Below are 16449 nucleotides of genomic sequence, written 5' to 3'. Positions count from 1 at the left end.
CCTTGCTGAGAATCATCTTGTACACCATAATTTTCAGTGGACACAGAAAGAAGATTGAGCCTCCCATCATTTTTAGAACGTTGAGATGCCATCAAGATTCAGGGATGAAAGAGAAACGAAACACATTGGCCACAGTGCGCATTTGAGGATGCAACATCACGTTTTTTGTACACTGCCAGACGTGTGACTATGATCCGCACAATAAAGTGACTCAGAAACCGAATTTATCACCTCAAGTGACTGACTTCGCATAGGCTTCGTGACCTGCGGGTAAAAATATGAAGGTATCGGAGGCAGGTTCTGCACTTCATGCATGCTCGTGCTTCCGCTACAGATCGGCATCACAATTCACAATAGACCTGTCTTCCGGTGGTTGAAAGCAAAGTTTCCTTTTCTAGTAAGAGGCTCGCATCTCGATACACCTACTCGCTGGGCTTACTTTTCTTTGCTTGGCCATAAGGAATTGACCTCCCAGATCCCCATTACTGTTCTCAGACTTTACATCAGTGGACTTTCTTAACGCTCAGCGCTCTCCACTGAGAACTCGATTTTTCAGTATCACAATGACATTGAGGTCTCTCTTTATGGCATTTCAGTGTTTTCGTTTGATTGCTGCAGCGTCTCATGCTCCTTCGACTCTATCTAATTTCGTGGAACCCCGCGGGATTTCACCTCACAAACGCAGCACTGGTCTTTATGCTGCGGTACTGGGGGGTAACGGTATGGTTGCCGACGGCTGGCCCGGCATTGACCAGTGGGTTGAGTCTTTTGAAGCTATGTTCGAGAACAACAAAGGCGTCATCTCCATCAGCTGCTCCCAGTGGGGTCTCCCCAATAACTCAGAAGGCGAGACCGAGTTCATCCATGATGCCATCCAGCAAGTGGCCCACTCAAGTGGCGTCGACGCCCGCTTCATTTTGTCGATCGTCATGCAAGAGAGCAAAGGGTGTGTTCGTGTTCAGACTACTGACAATGGTGTGGTCAATCCGGGACTAATGCAAAGCCACGACGGCTCTGGTTCCTGCAACAAGGATGGAGCCATCCAGAACCCTTGTCCTGAGAGCGAGATCCATCAAATGATCATGGATGGCGTCGAGGGCACCTCGGCCGGTCCTGGCCTCAAAGCGTTGATAGACCAGGAGGGGGGTTCCGCACATGTAGCTTCATTCTACAAGGCCGCCCGAGCTTACAATTCCGGCGCGGTTGCCTCTAGCGGGAATTTAGGTCAGGGAATTGCTACTCACTGCTACGCCTCGGACATTGCCAATCGCCTTATGGGTTGGACCAATGGCCCTAGCTTGTGCGCTCCCAATGTGATCGGCGTGTTATCTGCTGCGCATTGGGAGGGCAAGAGCGTCAGTACTTGCCATGGGACAGCAAAAACCTCACATTTCCGATCAACTCCTTCGTCTCACATGTACTCGCTGTCGTCCCACCCAGTTGCAAGTGCGCTGGATTCACCGTATACTTCAGGATTTGCCACGACTCCTGTGGTGATTTCTCTTGGCACGGCCACGTGTGCTTGTAGCAAGAGGAGACTTCAAGCGAAGAGACGACAGCAGGAACTTTTTCTTTTATCTACCTTTTTTCTTGCTGCGTCCGGTTTTGGATCCCGAGACCAGTGATTTCAGAGTTCAGTCTGTCAGTACAAAGAGACGCCCGTGGCATCTGGCTCTTGTGGCTGAAGACATACTGTTTTTGACTGTTCTCGATTGATCTAGAGCTCCTCAAACCAGAAAAGGAAGCATTTACCATCTACGCAGCGAGCCATATCACATCCGACTGGCTCAACTAGCACGCCTAAACGAAAAGTAATCGCAAAAAACAGCTCAAATAACTATTTCGAGTTCTCTCTCTGTTCTAAAAGAGCAAAAAGCTTGCCTTGCAGTTCCTTCTGTTCCGCCTCTCGCTTCTCTTCCCGTAGCCTCTGCTGTTCCAATTGAACGAGGAGCTTCTCTTCTCTCTCCTTCTGTTCCGCCTCTCTCTCCTTCTGTTCCGCCTCTCGCCTTTCTTCCCGTAGCCTCTGCTGTTCCAATTGAACGAGGAGCTTCTCTTCTCTCTCCTTCTGTTCCGCCACCCGCTTCTCTTCTCGTTCCTTCTGATCTGCCAGCTGTTGTTGTAATGTTTGCACCATAATACGTAGCTCTGGTTGTAGACCGCGATTCTGCAAAGAGGCTGCTCGGCGATAGCCCGGGCGTTCCTGCAATCCCACCATAGACACCTGAGAGTCAAGCTCGTCGACATCGATACCAGACACATCCTCGTTTGGGTCTGAGATTTTCTCGAGTATCCGCATCAATCGATGGGTATGAATCGGTAGGAATTCACGGTCCAAGTTCTCTACAAACTGATAACATGTCCATCGATTTTCTTTGACCCAGACGTTGGGTTGCGCAACAGGCCAGCGATAGAATGACACCTTGCCATCATCAATCTCAGGATAGTAACCGTATATTCGAAAGCCTTCGAGCTCATGCGATATTGAAAAGCCCAAAATCCGCCGATGCACCTCTTCCGTGCAGCCTGCGGCTTGGCACAAAGAAACCACGGCTCGCAGAGCAATACACATGCTATGCATGTTCTGCCGATCGGCAAGTTCCAACGCCTGATTCCCACATTTGATTTCTGCGGTCAGATACGGAAAGTACATGTCTTCTCGTACTGTGTACGGTGACTTCTCGTCAGGCTTGATCCCGAGTTTGCGCCGCTGAGTCTCGGAAAAGGTCGACCATCTCAAGCCTCGCGCGTGATCGGGCTGCGGTTTGGGTCCATAAATCGGCTCGGTTTTCAGCCAAGGATCATTGTACCCGTCTATCACATCCTTCAGAGATTTGTTCCCCTGAATGTATTGGTTCTCCGCGCAGGGCATAATAAGAGGGTGAAGGTCCACCAAGAGACGCGCTTCAGATCTATTCTGCAACGCAATATGGAAGTCTGTGATATACTCGTCTTCGAGCATTGTGCCGATCGGAGGTTCGATAGGTTGACTGAGGAGACGCTCGCACAGCGCAATATCCTCGGGTACTGGGCCGGCAGAGGACTGTCGCATGAAGCATCCTTTGGTCTCTAAGATGGTGACATAGTTCACAGCTCGGTACGCATATGACCTGGTGTCGCGAGCCGAGCTGCTCTCGCTGTTGTCCGACGAGACCGACCGAGCACGCCCCCGATCCGTTGAGATCGAACGCGATCGGGATCGTTTTGACGGGGGTTGGCTCATCACTTCTAGTGGATCCACCTCCAGTGGCGCAGGAATCCACTGGTATATCGTGTCTGTATGTCCGTCGGTGGTATTTGCGAGGGACGTGGGAGTGGTAGTTCGCTGTTCGAGAGCATCAGGTAGCTGGGCAGTCAGTGTGATGATTATCGCAAGCGGAGGGTCAAGACTTACTTTACTACCACAGTCGGGAGAGAAGGGAGAAAGCGGGTGCTGCGCTTTGCTATGCTCGTGCTCTTCCTTCCAAAGCTCTGATTCCGTGCTGGGGCTTTCTCGCCGGCGCGCTTTTGCTGGTCGAACGTCACCATCACCGTTGCAGCCATGTATCTCAGACGGTGCTTCGCGTTTCATGGTGTCGATCCGGCCAATCAAAGAAGATCATTGTCGCTGCCAAAAATCATCCGTCAACAAAAATACATAGGTGGTTGCGTTTCATGAATCAGAAGGAGTCAGGCATCGAGTGGTAATGGGTGTTCGGTTTAGCGCGGCCTGGACTCTTGGCATTGGCCTGTGCGCGACAATATGCATTGGCCCCTCGAAATTTCATGTCTGCATTTTGAAAGCCGCTGGACTCCTTGATGCGTACGTTGGTACTTAGATCGTTGGTAAGTGAGCGGCCATCAATGACTTTTGATTACAAAGGTCCTATCCCAGGCGTTGATTGTTCGATCAAATAGCCATTCTTAATCTACCTGGACATGATGTGGGTTAAAGGAAGATTGATTATCTTATTACATCAGGTGATTTACAGTGAGATCAATTTTATTTAAAAATTAAATTATTTCTTCTTATAGATACTTCGGGGTTGATTCCGATGCTTCGGCTCTGTTCCAGATCTGCACCAGCCTCTTATCACGATAGGACATGCTGTTCTTCTATGACCCCTGTGCTTAGTTTTCTTGTCTATCATGTCCATCTCAGGACACTTTGGACAATTTGATGGAAGTCTGGGCATTGAAGGGAGGTCGATCGGTGCTTTTTTGCGAATTTGTCCAATGAGAGATTCAAAAGTCACCATCGCCAATAGATTCAAGATTCGTTCAGTTTAATATAAAACCAAAAGACCTCGGCAATTCAGGGTCTGAGTGTCGCAAATTTTTGTGGTTCTTTTTTTCACTGGATTGTAACATGAAAAGAGAATTGGAGCTGGCATAGGGACTAGTCGTGTGGAACTCCACGGGACAAGTAGGGCGGTCTTGCAAAGAATGAGAGCACTCAGAGCTCGCGATTGGAGATAATTCACCAGAACAGGCTCCTGTCAGAGTCTCGACTGGTCCAGCCGATGTAGCCCCTTCACTAGAGGATAATGGCGGAACACGAACTTTCAATACCAAAGGATCGCGGCGGATAGTGCGAGTTGGCTTCTTGCTTGGCTTGCGTCCTACAGACAGTCCAAGGCAGCGAGCCTGGCTAGCGATTGATGAAGCACTTCGTCCTCTGTGAAATTGTGCCTCGTACTCCAGCGCTATTCGAGACCAGCTCAGATGGCCTCTGGTACTCACAAAATTGCGCAATTGTCTTTTTTCCAAAGGGCTCCATGCTGAGGCCAACTTCAAGGACGTTTTGGGATTGTTCTCCGTGGATGTCTCCAGTGACGTAGGTGTGATGCTCGCTTCCATATTGCGAACATGGTCGCCTATATCTTTGTCGATTGTAGATTTCATCACCATCACACATCTGGATCTCGACTGAGGGCACTGAGGACTCTGATCTAGTGGATTCCCTATCAGCAGTACGAGTTTGCTCTTGTAGAGCTTGGAGCATTGTCTGGATCATCCCATCAACTAGGGAAAGTTAGTTCGCGCGGTTTTCGTGCATGAGATTATGCATTATTCGCTCACTCTCTGAAATGCCTTCGCCAAATTCAATCAAATCCTCAATCAGCTCGTTTCTGGCCCCTTGCTCTGCCTGTACATCTTCAGGTTCTGGGCTTGTTCCGAGCAGCCTTTGAAGTACGTTGGAGGACAGCATGTCCCAGTCGCTCTTGCTGACTTCTACCAACACTCCTCGGACGGAAATCCGATATGGGTCCTCTTCGTTCAAATCGATTTGATCGATCATTTCTGATTCTTGGATAACATCAACCCAGCTGGGACGAATTCCATTACAATCATCATCATCAGCTAAATCCACGACGTGTGGATAAGAGCTGCTGAACAGACTGTTGACCCTGTCCTCGATCCTGCTGCTCAAAAGTGGCATATGCAAATGCTTAGCGACACTGCCATTTTGATCAAGGACTTTGGTGTAAAGAGTCACCAGCTTCAAGATTGGCTCTAAATCTTGCCGCAATGTCTGAATCCGCGGTAGCGGACCGACTACCTTGTGGCCGAAAAAGTCAATTTGCTCAGTAGGCCTATTGTTTTCCGGTTGGCTCATGTTGGCAGTTTGGTAGATCTTTTACTCAAAGGGAGAAAGGAAGAAATACTGACATCATTGCAAGGGACGGAGTTCTTTACAATTCAGAAATGAGAAAATTGATTACATTATTTGCGAAAAAAGGGGTCTCAATGGACCCCACGAAAAAGTTGCTGGATAATTTAATTGATGTCCTATTGTACGAACCTGGTTGACTAGCTTGTGATCTTCCGATTGGGTGTGCCGACCAGCGCGATTGTCTGGATGACCAATCATCAGAGGCCAGGAAGCGGCATTGCTACCTTCAGTGTAAATTCGACAAACAAGTGGGGATTGACTACGCGTTCAATCTCAAGCACCCAGAATCCTGTCGCGACCGTAATTCACCACACCGGCTGCATCAAACCGAGCTAAGACTAATCTACGGGTCCCAAACGGGGTCACAGACTACGAGATTTATTTCCGAGCCGATGAAAATGCTGGGCCTGGGCCTGGAAAACTGGTTTCATAATATTTCCGTGAATTTGGGCAAATGCCTAGCTTGCCAGTAGCTTGCTATCCTATACCGAGCCGAGCTAGTTGCTGAAAGGGTATCCAGAGCAATCCATTCAAGTCTTGGGCACCGTTTGAACAGGCCCCTAAACCATGTTTCTTTTTCTTCCGCTGTATATGTAATCCTAATTCAATAGCTATTATCACCACAGGGAGCTCGCGAAACTCACGGGCCACTGGTCAGCACTGTAAATTCGAGTGTATCTTTCTCCACTTTATCTAGCCTTGTGTCTAGTGTCGAGTTGGACTCAAAGAGGGCAGGCAGTACTGTACTAGCGTAAAGCAGCCTGCTGATCCAATGCGCTCAAGCCCCTATGTGGAAACCAATTCCCTTTCTTGTGGGTGCTATGGCATTCGCAAGCTCCACGGGCATTTAAAATGGACAGTCCTCGAGACACATTTTTGCTAGAGGCGCTGCCGTGGTCATTCTTGCGTAGATCGCCGAAAGTCATCCCCGGCACGCCAAATTTGACTATGTATAACACTCATTATAATACAGGACGCCTTGAGTCGGTTGAAAACGCAAATCTCGTCTTAGGCGGACTAAATGCATCCGGGTACGCGGTTATTGCTCTGGAACGACAAGAGAAAATGACGCGATCCTTCGAAAGGGCGTTGGGGCCAAATTTTTTTGGAAAGGGCTGATAAGCAGCTTTCTGAACGGCCAGACTCTAGGAGGATAGTCGCTCCTTTGTACAGCCCGGACAGAGCACAGATATTTGTGCTCGGGTGCTGAGCGGCGATCGACTGCGCAGTCGATCTGGAGAACGTGGCGCTCAGAACGCTGTACCTGCACCCAGAATCCTCGTTGCGGTCGGCATTCATGGCTACAGTAGAATTCGAAAACAGATTACCCCTCGGACAAACACGTTTTCTTTCCCAGCGTCCCGCCCGATTGCGCTAAGCCGAATTAGGTCGGAGCTGGCCCGCTACCTTTCGGCTGGATGTACTTTCTGGTAGATCATGATTATTACGGTATTTACAAATTCCAGCATGTGGCCTTGCAGAACAGTGAAATCATATAACCATCCAGTCTTCCATCCACCCGTATTTCAGTCAGACCCAAGCCCAGGGCTGTTAGCTTCAAGTTGAATCATATCCATCTGCTCCTCACTGAATGTAGGACTCGGTGGAACAATGTCATCGTTGGCGGAATCTGAACCATAAATCGCACGTCTTCTGGCTCTCCGCTCAGCCTGTTCAGCGCGCAACCGATCCCGTTCTTGCCGTGCTCGGCCAGCCGCCCTACATTCCTGTTATTGCCTTTCTAAAATGCTGACAGTCTTGGCAAACAGACAACGGCTTGCCATTTTCTGAAGCTCCTGCTCCGAATTTTCGACATAGAAGGCAGATAACATAATGTTCCCCCGAAATTTGAATGTGGTTACCGGCCGTGTATCGATTGGTGCCTGGGAGCGGTTTGATACCACAGTCCACGCACCAGCGATACATCACATCGAATCCCCATTTGGCCTTTTCCTTTCTTATCATATTATCTCCGAATTTTGCCTTTGGTCGCAGTCTAAGACAATCTCGGCAAGCGTACAAGTCGTTCTGAAGTCCGAACCCAGCGGTTTCCGCTTCGATCAACTTCGCATGCGTAGGACGCACTAGTGATCTGCGTAGAATCTGGCACGATTGTCGCAGCCAGGTTATACCGGGCGCATCAAGATGATAGGCTATCATATGTAGTATCTCAGTGGGGAGATCAAGGATCGTGGTGGTTCGCGACATCACAAAAATACATGCATGTGGGCCCCGTTAGAGCAGTGAGAGGGGCAGATATGACAAATAATAGTTCGTCTGTAAGCATATAGTATGGTTTTGGAGATAGGCTTCAGATCCTTGGTAGGTCTGGCGGGGAAACTGAGTTGCCATCGGGCGGGCAAGTTTTGGGCTGCGTCATCACATGACCGCGTAGCTAATCAAATCATTCGCCCAGTATCCAGTCGGCAAAGATGGTCTGTTCAGTGCTGAAAATATCAATACCGTAATATTGATGATCTACCAGAAGTACATTCAACCGAAAGGTGGCGGGCCAGCCCCGACCTAATTAGGCTTAGCGTAATCGGGCGGGGCGCTGGGAAAGAAAGCGTGTGTGTCCCGAGGGGTAGTCTGTTTTCGAATTCTGCTTGTATATCGAGCCGGCGCACGGGCCTGAGTGGGGTCGGAGATCATGACGCTCATTAGTGAACCAGTAGATATCTGGGCCGGTCTTTTGATAATAATCTCATTCAAATTGCGAGATAATGCGGTCAATATCCCTTCATGAGTTTTATCTACAGCCTGCATCTAGCATTGCCCATTGGGCGAGGACGCTCTGTGGGGGTGAAATGCGAAGTCAATATACTCGTCCTCATTAGAGCACTTGTAATAAAAAATTCCTCATAAGAAAGTCTACGTAAAGACTTCGCTTAAAGCATCAGATACTTTTTAATGAGCCGAACTAGCCGAGGAAAGGTTATCCCTATCAGGCCAATACTTTGCGTGACATTGAAATAGCCCCCTTACCCCTTCGCCTAGACGGTTTTTCTTTCGCTAACTCGAGAGTTACCAATATGGATAAAGCTACGCATGCTTCTCAAAGTATGCTTTCCTCACCGATCTCTGCGGATGAAAATTCGCAGATACAAGTCTCGGTCACAAGCAATTCTTGACAAATCTAACTATCATAGGGGAATCTTTACTAAGACCTGCGCCCCTAATATTTGAGCCGCCTCTTCGAGACGATGACTTGTGGGGGAAAGTCAATACGCGGATTCGTCAAATCCGACGCAGTAGGAGCCACCCTGGAGCGCACCGCGTGAAACTTTTACGGTCCGACAAACGTCCGGCCAGAATTGCCCCTACTCAAGCGTTGTATGCCGGGAATGCGAGTGTCGCATCGTCTGCCAGTGTTAAATCATCTGTGAGCGCTGCGAATTCCAGCAGCGCTGGGCCGTCTACGACTGCTGGATCGTCCCCACTTTGCACAAGCGGGTGACTGGTGTAAGAGGTATTTTTCGTTTTAGGAAGCGACTCAAATAATCTCCTCGAATAGTTTATTCGTCCTTGGTGGATCAGTTCCGTTCATGTTCTTGTTTGATCTCCCCAATAATTTTGTCAAGACGACTGGGGCTGGAAGACCTCATCGTCTGCGGTATCCAATGATTGTGCGCGAATCAATAGTTGCCTGGAGGAGGGAAGGTAGCGAAAGAATAATCAGTCTCTGCGCTCTGTGAAGTCATGGCTCTGAGCTGATGCCTGCTGGGCTGAAATGTTTAAAGGAAAATGATGTAGAGATTGTAAAGCTCTCCCCGGGGTCTCAAAGCAATTAAATATCCCATAGGCAACTTGGCCACATATATTAAGAAACGCCGAGCAGATAACACATCGAGCCGTATTGTCTGGGTAGCTCAGGGCCCCGACCAATGGCCCCGAGAGTAGGTCAGTGGCTCCTGAAGCTGCTATATAGACCCGCAACAAGAATGCGCCGTGGCCAAGGGCTTAGACGAATGCAAAGTGTCACGTTCCCAAGGATACGCGACTCAAATCCCCGAAAACCCATCCCTGGCCCTGGGATCATGAGTGGGAATTCTAGGAGCAGGATAGCTCCCAGGATCGGTCTTGGGGGGCCTAGTACCGTTCGTGCTGTAGATGGGATAGAGGTTTACGGCTCTGGGAACAACAACTTCTAATGACAGGATAAGATAGATAACGCCGCTCAGGTCATTTCTGCAAGCATGCTATTAGTATTTAAGGACCTTTTTTCGTCTTGCTCGCAGGACTCTATGTTTTATTCACTGATTGACCGGAGGTGCAGCACAATACCTCGTAATTAATCACACTGGAGCAAACAAAGCCGCGTTCACGTTTCCACGCTCCTGCTTTGAGTATCGAAGATATATTACGCTGAAATTATGGTATGAGCCATTAACTCAATGAGTAAAGCTACGATCGCTGACATTATGGCAGGTTTCGATTCTCGACTTGCCGCTGGAGATCCTCGGGATCATAGCGAGCACTTTGCATGCGGGAGATATTGCTGCACTTGCTCGAACGAACACAATGCTCTATCCTAAGATTCAATATTACCTACTTCGACACAATGTCAAGTATCAAAAGAGCTCCGCTCTGCACTGGGCCGCCAAAACCAACAATGGTGCCCTAGTGAAGGATTTGCTTGCGCATCGAGCTGACGTGAATGCGCTAATCGATCAATGCTCTCCTCTGATTATCGCCTCAAAGCATGATGCGCTTTCGGTTGTCGAGCTCTTGATGTTTCAACAGCAGCTCAGGGCAAATAAGAGAGATGGGAATGGTAAAAGTGCGCTTTGGTACAGCGTAGTGAATGATTCAGTTGATTTGGTCAGTCGACTCCTCGAGGATCCGCGTGTCAAAATCGACCACGCCAATCGAGATGGCCAAACAGTGCTCTGGCTAGCCGTCTTCCAAGGAAATCGGCGATTGGTAGATCTGCTGCTCTCTAAAGGCGCTAGCCTAGATCTGAAGGACCGAGACGGGATTTCGCCATGGATGCAGTCGTGCATTAGGGACCGAAACGGCATCAAGGATCGGATTCTCGATCAGTACCAGGTGAAAGCCGCTGGAACACTTTCGTCGAACCGAGTCCTCGCGAGAAAGGCAAAAACGGTCGTCACGGCTGTGAAAGATGGAGACGTTGCCGAATTGCGACAACTACACCTCCGGGAAGGGCTCGACGCAGTGAATCACAAAGGACAAACGCTGCTCCATATCGCTACGCAAGGGGTCACCTGCCCGTGGTGGACTATTTGCTCCGTCAAAAGAAGACTCTTCTCAACTGCAAAGATCATTACGGAAGAACGGCTCTATGGATTTCAACCTATTCTTCCCTTGAAAAGATCACCGAGAGGCTTCTGGAAGAGCACGATGTGAACTTGAATACGCTCGGAAAGAACAGCGACTACGAAGCTCCTTCTACACCACTTTCTCATCTCATGATACGTTTCTACCCGACGATGCTTCGACGATTTCTCGCAATGCCGTCTCTCGACGTCAATCTAGGTGTCGGATCTCTATCTCCCCTCTACCTCGCCGTGAAGCAGGGTAACATTCCCGCTGTGAGGCTGCTCATCGCCCATAAAGACATACAGATCAATGCAACCCTCCCACATGCTGACTCGCCTCTCCACTTAGCGACCCTGAAGGGGAATATCGACGTGGTGAAACTGCTTGTTGCTCAAGGTGATCGGCTGCATGTGAACCAGCTGACTCACCTGGATGAGGAAACGGCGCTGTCTATTGCGGCCCGACAGGGAAATCTAGATATCCTCAACGTCTTGCTTTCACATCGCCGCATCGATATGGACATCATCGATCGTTGGGGCCGCACAGCACTTCGATCGGCCTTCCGCCAAGAACAAGTTGGCGTGGTAGAGAGGCTGCTCGGAGGACCAATAACACCTCGCCAATTAGTAATATCACTCGAGATTGCAAACTTGCACCAGAATAATCGACTGCAGGCTCTTTTGGAAGAGAAAATACATAAAAAGCGACAGCTATGTTCTTAGGCGAGTGTGATTCTGGTCGCAATGGTCAGTTCCCGGGAAGCAGAATCACGGATAGAATCACGGATATGAAGAGCCCCTCATTTCAGGTATAGCTGTGCCGATGGCCAAAAAAAAATGGAGTCACATTAACCCCAAGGAGCATGTGGAATATGTCTCGGTTAGCACTAAGTACTGTAATGGGTGCAGTAGCACTATGTTAAAATGCCATGCTCCCACTGAAGTGCCAATGAAACCCTCCTTACACTGATCCTGCTATTATAAGCGAATGCGATTTCACCCCAATAATACGCGTTCCTAGCATATGGAGAGAAACGCAAAGAGAAGAGCGTAAATAGAACAAGATCAAGTGACTCGAAGAGTACTCAGTATATCTGATCGTTCTTTGATGCTACGAATTGTAGACTGTCCGAATGTGGTCGCTACCGTACAGACTAGTACGTGCATGGCCAACTGAGTACTTGAGAGCGTGGATTTGATATACTATGGAAGATGCAGGATAAACAAGGGGGTTGAACTTGGTAAGGTCGTTGGGAGCCTCGCGACCGTCAGGCAGATGGGGTGCAAATCGAAGATGATCCGTAATCTGACACTTTTTCTGATGACCTTGCCACAAATACACGGCACGAGTGGGCATGGCTTGTCTCCAGTCTGGCGGGTCCTCTGGTCTCCACGTGGAAGATCCAACTCTATATCACCGTATCCGACAGCCTAAGGGGTAAGTAAAGCTCCAACCGCAGCAATGCTTCCAGACCGGGGTAGCCCTCTTGGTGCATCGAGGCTGGGAGTGGACATGTTTCCGTCCAGGCCGATTCTCCTGACCCAAATATGATTAGAGGTATATAAATATTGAGGATAATCCCCTCAATTTTCTTTTCTCCCCTTCAACCGTTTCCTCAGTCTATCGTCAATCTCTTTTGCAGACGGCTTTAGATCCGCCTTGCTACTTTATTTCCTGTCTTTTTCCTTTATGATACCTTTTGGTATAAATCATACGCAAACTCGTTAACATACGCTGAAGAAAATGCGTTCTTCTATCGCTTTGCTCGCCGGTCTGGCGGGTTCGACTCTCGCTTACCCTGCAGAGGTTTCTGTCGACCGCCGTACTTTTGGCCTTGTTGCTGAGATCCTTCGCTCCGTCGGCCATGAAGTTGGTTCTATCCTCGATACCGTTCTCGGTGGTGGTGCCAGCTCTCAAGACTCCGTCACTCTGCTCGCCGGCTTGAGTGCCCGCGGTGCTGCCGCTCTTGAGGGTGGTGCTCTTGGATGCAGTCACTCCACCATCCACGCTGGTGCCCGTGCTGAGCTGAAGACCTGGTTGGGTAGCCAGACTCCCATTACTGGATCCCTGAGGACCTCGCTTCTGTCCTGGTGTGAGGGCTCCGTCACCACTCTAGATGCTGGTGTCACTGCCGGCCTGGCCGTCTACATCCCCACCTGTGCCGACCTGGCTGCTAAGGAATCCATCTACGTCACCATTGATGGTATGTTCGACGCCTCCGAGCTAGAGTCTACTCTTGTCCTCAGTGCCTCCGCTCAGGTTTCTCTTTCTACCTTCATCTCCGCCCACGTCGACCTTGATGTTGATGTCAAGGCTGGTCTCCACCTCTGCGCTTCTGGTGGTATTGTTGGCAGCTTGGGTGCTGACATCAAGGCTTCCCTCCTCGCCTGGGTTCAGGGCTCTGACTGCGGTCTCGATGTCGCTCTGAAGGCTTCAGTTCTTGCCTGGATCAACGGCGAGGCTGGTACTGATCTCGTTGCTATTGGCTCTCTTTCCACCGATGCCCTGACCTCCCTGTCCGTTGGAGCCTCCGTTGAGGTTCTTGTCGATGAGTCTGGTGTTCTCTCCACCGGCGCCCTCGCTTCCATTGCTGCTTTCCTCGAGGCCTATGTCTCCGTTGACATTGATGTGAACGTCCGCGCTGCCCTGAATGCCTGTGCCGAGGGCAAGCTAGCCTCTGCCTTGAGCCTCGACCTGCGCACTTCCATCGCTGTCTGGCTGTCCAGCTCTGACTGCTCGCTCGGTGTTGAACTGAAGGCTGTTATCCTGCTGTGGCTGTCTGTTGCTGTTACCGTCGAGGCCTCCGTAGACATTGTCACTGGTCTTCTTGTTGACATTACCTCCTTCCTGACTGAGGAAGTCATTTCTCTTCTCAGCGTCAACCTCCGTGGTGCCCTCGGCCTCCTTGCCGCCGGCGAGAGCATCACCCTGCTCTCCTGGGATACTCGTGCTGAGCTTGCTGCTTTCCTCGGTGGCTGCACTCGCATCGACATCAGCGTTGTCGTTGAGATTGTTATTATTGAGTGGTTCACCGGCTGCACAATCCCCAGCTCCGGCTCTGGCTTTGGCTCATCCCCATCTGGTTCAGCCTCCGTGCCCAACCTGCCTTCTTCCACTGTCTCCATCCTTCCAAGCGTCTCCGCCGGGACTGGCTCTATTCCCTCCGGCCCTGCTCCCACTGGACCTGCCTCCACTGTCCCCGCTGGTTCGGGCTCCATTCCTTCTGGGTCCTTTTCTTCTGGCTCTGCTCCCTCTACCCCTGCTGGCTCCGGCTCAGTTCCTTCCGGCTCTGGTGTTATCACTATAGGCTCTGGCTATATTCCTTCCGGCTCGGGTGCTATCCCCATCGGCCCTGCCGCTACTGAGACTGCTGTGAGCACTCCCTATGCTGGTGATGCTGGCGCTACCGAGACCGTCAGCTACAGCACTGCCTACACTGAGACCATCGTCAGTGGTGGTGGTACCTGTGGTTACACTGAGACTATGTACTCCACCTACACCGAGACCGCCCCTGCCCCCACCGCTGCTCCCACCGGTGTTTTCCCCGAGGCCACCACCATCTATGTCACCAAGACTGTCTGCGGATGCGAGTAAAGCATCAACCACACCTTCCTAAACGACAACCGTCGTGTCTTTAGCATTTCCATTTTCCTCATGACACTACCTCAAACCTCTTGAAGTGGCGTGGCCTGCAGATCTATTCAAACTCTGTGCAGCGAAGGTCAATAACTCTCCTCACCTACTCGGTGGCTCATTTCCTTGCCTCTGTCTTGCCTGTAGATATCTGATTCTATTAAAATCTGCCCTGGGAGATTTGGCCAACCCGGATTGCGGCTTCTTTTTCGCCAAGAGAACATCACTTGGCTTTTTTCCAAAGACCTAAGAATCCCTATCTCATTCCCATCAATGGAGTACATTCCTTATATTCTTGTGATTCTTTCCCTCGTATTTGGTTCTTCTGGCTTTCATCGACTTGTAACGCAACAAGAGGTTTTTCCATGCAGACAACAGGAATGAAAGATGCCTCTCCTTTGAAATAGTCTTTTATTTTCATTTTGAACATAGGGAGTTCTTGTCTTCATCGTTCTAAATCCTTTATACTAGAAAGGTTCTAATTTTTTACATTCAAACGTTCAAGTATGAGCACTCTAGTAAAGGACTTGTGTATAGTGTACAGACTGCATTGATGAAATTTGGATAATCAGGCACTTCACAAATCGCGAAAGCATCCCAGAGATAAGGTGAAGGCATGATGATATAGCCAGACATCTTATAGTTCTTGATCTTGGAGGCAACCACAGTGAGAGGACGAAACATTTAGACACTTGCATTCCTCGAGCCTGGTGCTGATGATAGCAGATGCCATTGTCGATGAGGAGTATCTACAAGATGAGAAGTGCTGCTTAAAGTGCATCAAGGGGCCATGAGAGCCACCGGCGCCTTCAACTAACCTACTTGATCCCTTGAGGTGTACTTTTGGCCCCGGGATCAAGAACAATGGCTCTAGGATCCGGCTCAAGGGCCCCAGGATTAGGCCCCGTCCCAGGGCCAGCGAATGCATTCTCAGTCTCGGTCCAGTCATGAACAGGATCTCAACCAGAGATCTTAGGACCAGCCGTCTGGAAACACGCTTGGGCCAAAAGCCCGCATGTGAGACCACAGTTCCGCGCTAAGGTCACCTCACCTAGATCCCCGAAAGCCCGACCCTGGCCCTGGGATCTTGAGTGGGCGTTCTAGGAGCGTTGCACCTCCCAGGACTAATCAAGATCATCCTAAAAATGACCGTGAGGGACATGGGACTTGGCTTCATGAGTCCAGGACCAGCTTGTGCATTCATCAACGCACATACCACTCGGCCGCAGGAATCACATTTATGAGCATCCGCCATCGTATCTGAGCCTATGACTTGTGTTAATATAGATTGCGTATATCCTCCTGGTTCATTGAAGAGCATGTAGAATAGACATTTTGACCAATCTGCATTGTGCGAAAACATAAACACGAAGTAAATGTCGTTATATGGCCAAGAAGTTCTTCAACCCAACGCATCAGGTACGATATCTAGAATTCCATCAGTACATCAGCAATTGTCGAATGAAAATGACCAGTGAAAGGCAGTGCCTCTTTTCCAGGGTACTAGCCTCGATCCCAGAGGAAGTCATGAATGGCCTCCGGAGCACAGGGCCAGATCCTGGGACCATATCTGCTTTTCTTTTTTTGAAAAATTACCTTCCAGCACCAATACATTCTATGTTCTTGGCCACCAAATTTTATGGTCATGGTCATTTTTGCAGGGTACCACTGGAATTCCATGTATACTTCATCGAACGAATGCAGAACACAGCGTTCATTCTGTGCATCCCGACTCGACATATCTGTTCAAGAATGCAGCCGACTTTGTTTGAATATATGGACTGCTTTTCAACGATCTGGTGGATGTCCTTGCAAGCATATATAAACCACCATCCAGATCTTGATACCACCTTTATCAATCTAACAATACCTGATCCTCA

General features: G+C 49.6%; 6 protein-coding genes across 6 annotated transcripts; 4 read left to right on the top strand and 2 right to left on the bottom strand.

The window, feature by feature from the left end:
• Positions 1-563: 563 nt before the first annotated feature.
• Positions 564-1625, top strand: N7520_009621 (uncharacterized protein; the record flags this gene model as incomplete). The annotated part of the gene is made up of 1 exon (XM_057143555.1): positions 564-1625. The coding sequence occupies one exon, from the start codon at positions 564-566 to the stop codon at positions 1623-1625; it is 1062 nt and encodes a 353-aa protein (XP_056992843.1).
• A 212-nt stretch (positions 1626-1837) lies between these two features.
• On the bottom strand, positions 1838-3568 carry N7520_009620 (uncharacterized protein; the record flags this gene model as incomplete). Its single annotated transcript, XM_057143554.1, has 1 exon — positions 1838-3568. The coding sequence occupies one exon, from the start codon at positions 3566-3568 to the stop codon at positions 1838-1840; it is 1731 nt and encodes a 576-aa protein (XP_056992842.1).
• Positions 3569-4627: 1059 nt separating this feature from the next.
• On the bottom strand, positions 4628-5596 carry N7520_009619 (uncharacterized protein; the record flags this gene model as incomplete). Its single annotated transcript, XM_057143553.1, has 2 exons — positions 4628-5001; positions 5059-5596. The coding sequence occupies 2 exons, from the start codon at positions 5594-5596 to the stop codon at positions 4628-4630; spliced, it is 912 nt and encodes a 303-aa protein (XP_056992841.1).
• A 3089-nt stretch (positions 5597-8685) lies between these two features.
• Positions 8686-9110, top strand: N7520_009618 (uncharacterized protein; the record flags this gene model as incomplete). The annotated part of the gene is made up of 2 exons (XM_057143552.1): positions 8686-8713; positions 8803-9110. The coding sequence occupies 2 exons, from the start codon at positions 8686-8688 to the stop codon at positions 9108-9110; spliced, it is 336 nt and encodes a 111-aa protein (XP_056992840.1).
• A 916-nt stretch (positions 9111-10026) lies between these two features.
• N7520_009617 (ankyrin repeat domain-containing protein) lies at positions 10027-11658 on the top strand (the record flags this gene model as incomplete). Its single annotated transcript, XM_057143551.1, has 3 exons — positions 10027-10029; positions 10082-10831; positions 10918-11658. 3 exons carry the CDS (start codon positions 10027-10029, stop codon positions 11656-11658), a joined length of 1494 nt encoding a protein of 497 aa, XP_056992839.1.
• A 1021-nt stretch (positions 11659-12679) lies between these two features.
• Positions 12680-14530, top strand: N7520_009616 (uncharacterized protein; the record flags this gene model as incomplete). The annotated part of the gene is made up of 1 exon (XM_057143550.1): positions 12680-14530. The coding sequence occupies one exon, from the start codon at positions 12680-12682 to the stop codon at positions 14528-14530; it is 1851 nt and encodes a 616-aa protein (XP_056992838.1).
• Positions 14531-16449: the final 1919 nt, after the last annotated feature.

Source organism: Penicillium odoratum (assembly GCF_028828045.1).
Source record: "Penicillium odoratum strain IBT 22623 chromosome Unknown utg000006l_segment0_segment0, whole genome shotgun sequence".
Taxonomy (NCBI): domain Eukaryota; kingdom Fungi; phylum Ascomycota; class Eurotiomycetes; order Eurotiales; family Aspergillaceae; genus Penicillium; species Penicillium odoratum.
Note: the sequence above shows the minus strand (reverse complement) of the source record. Positions and strands in the feature narration are given on the sequence as shown.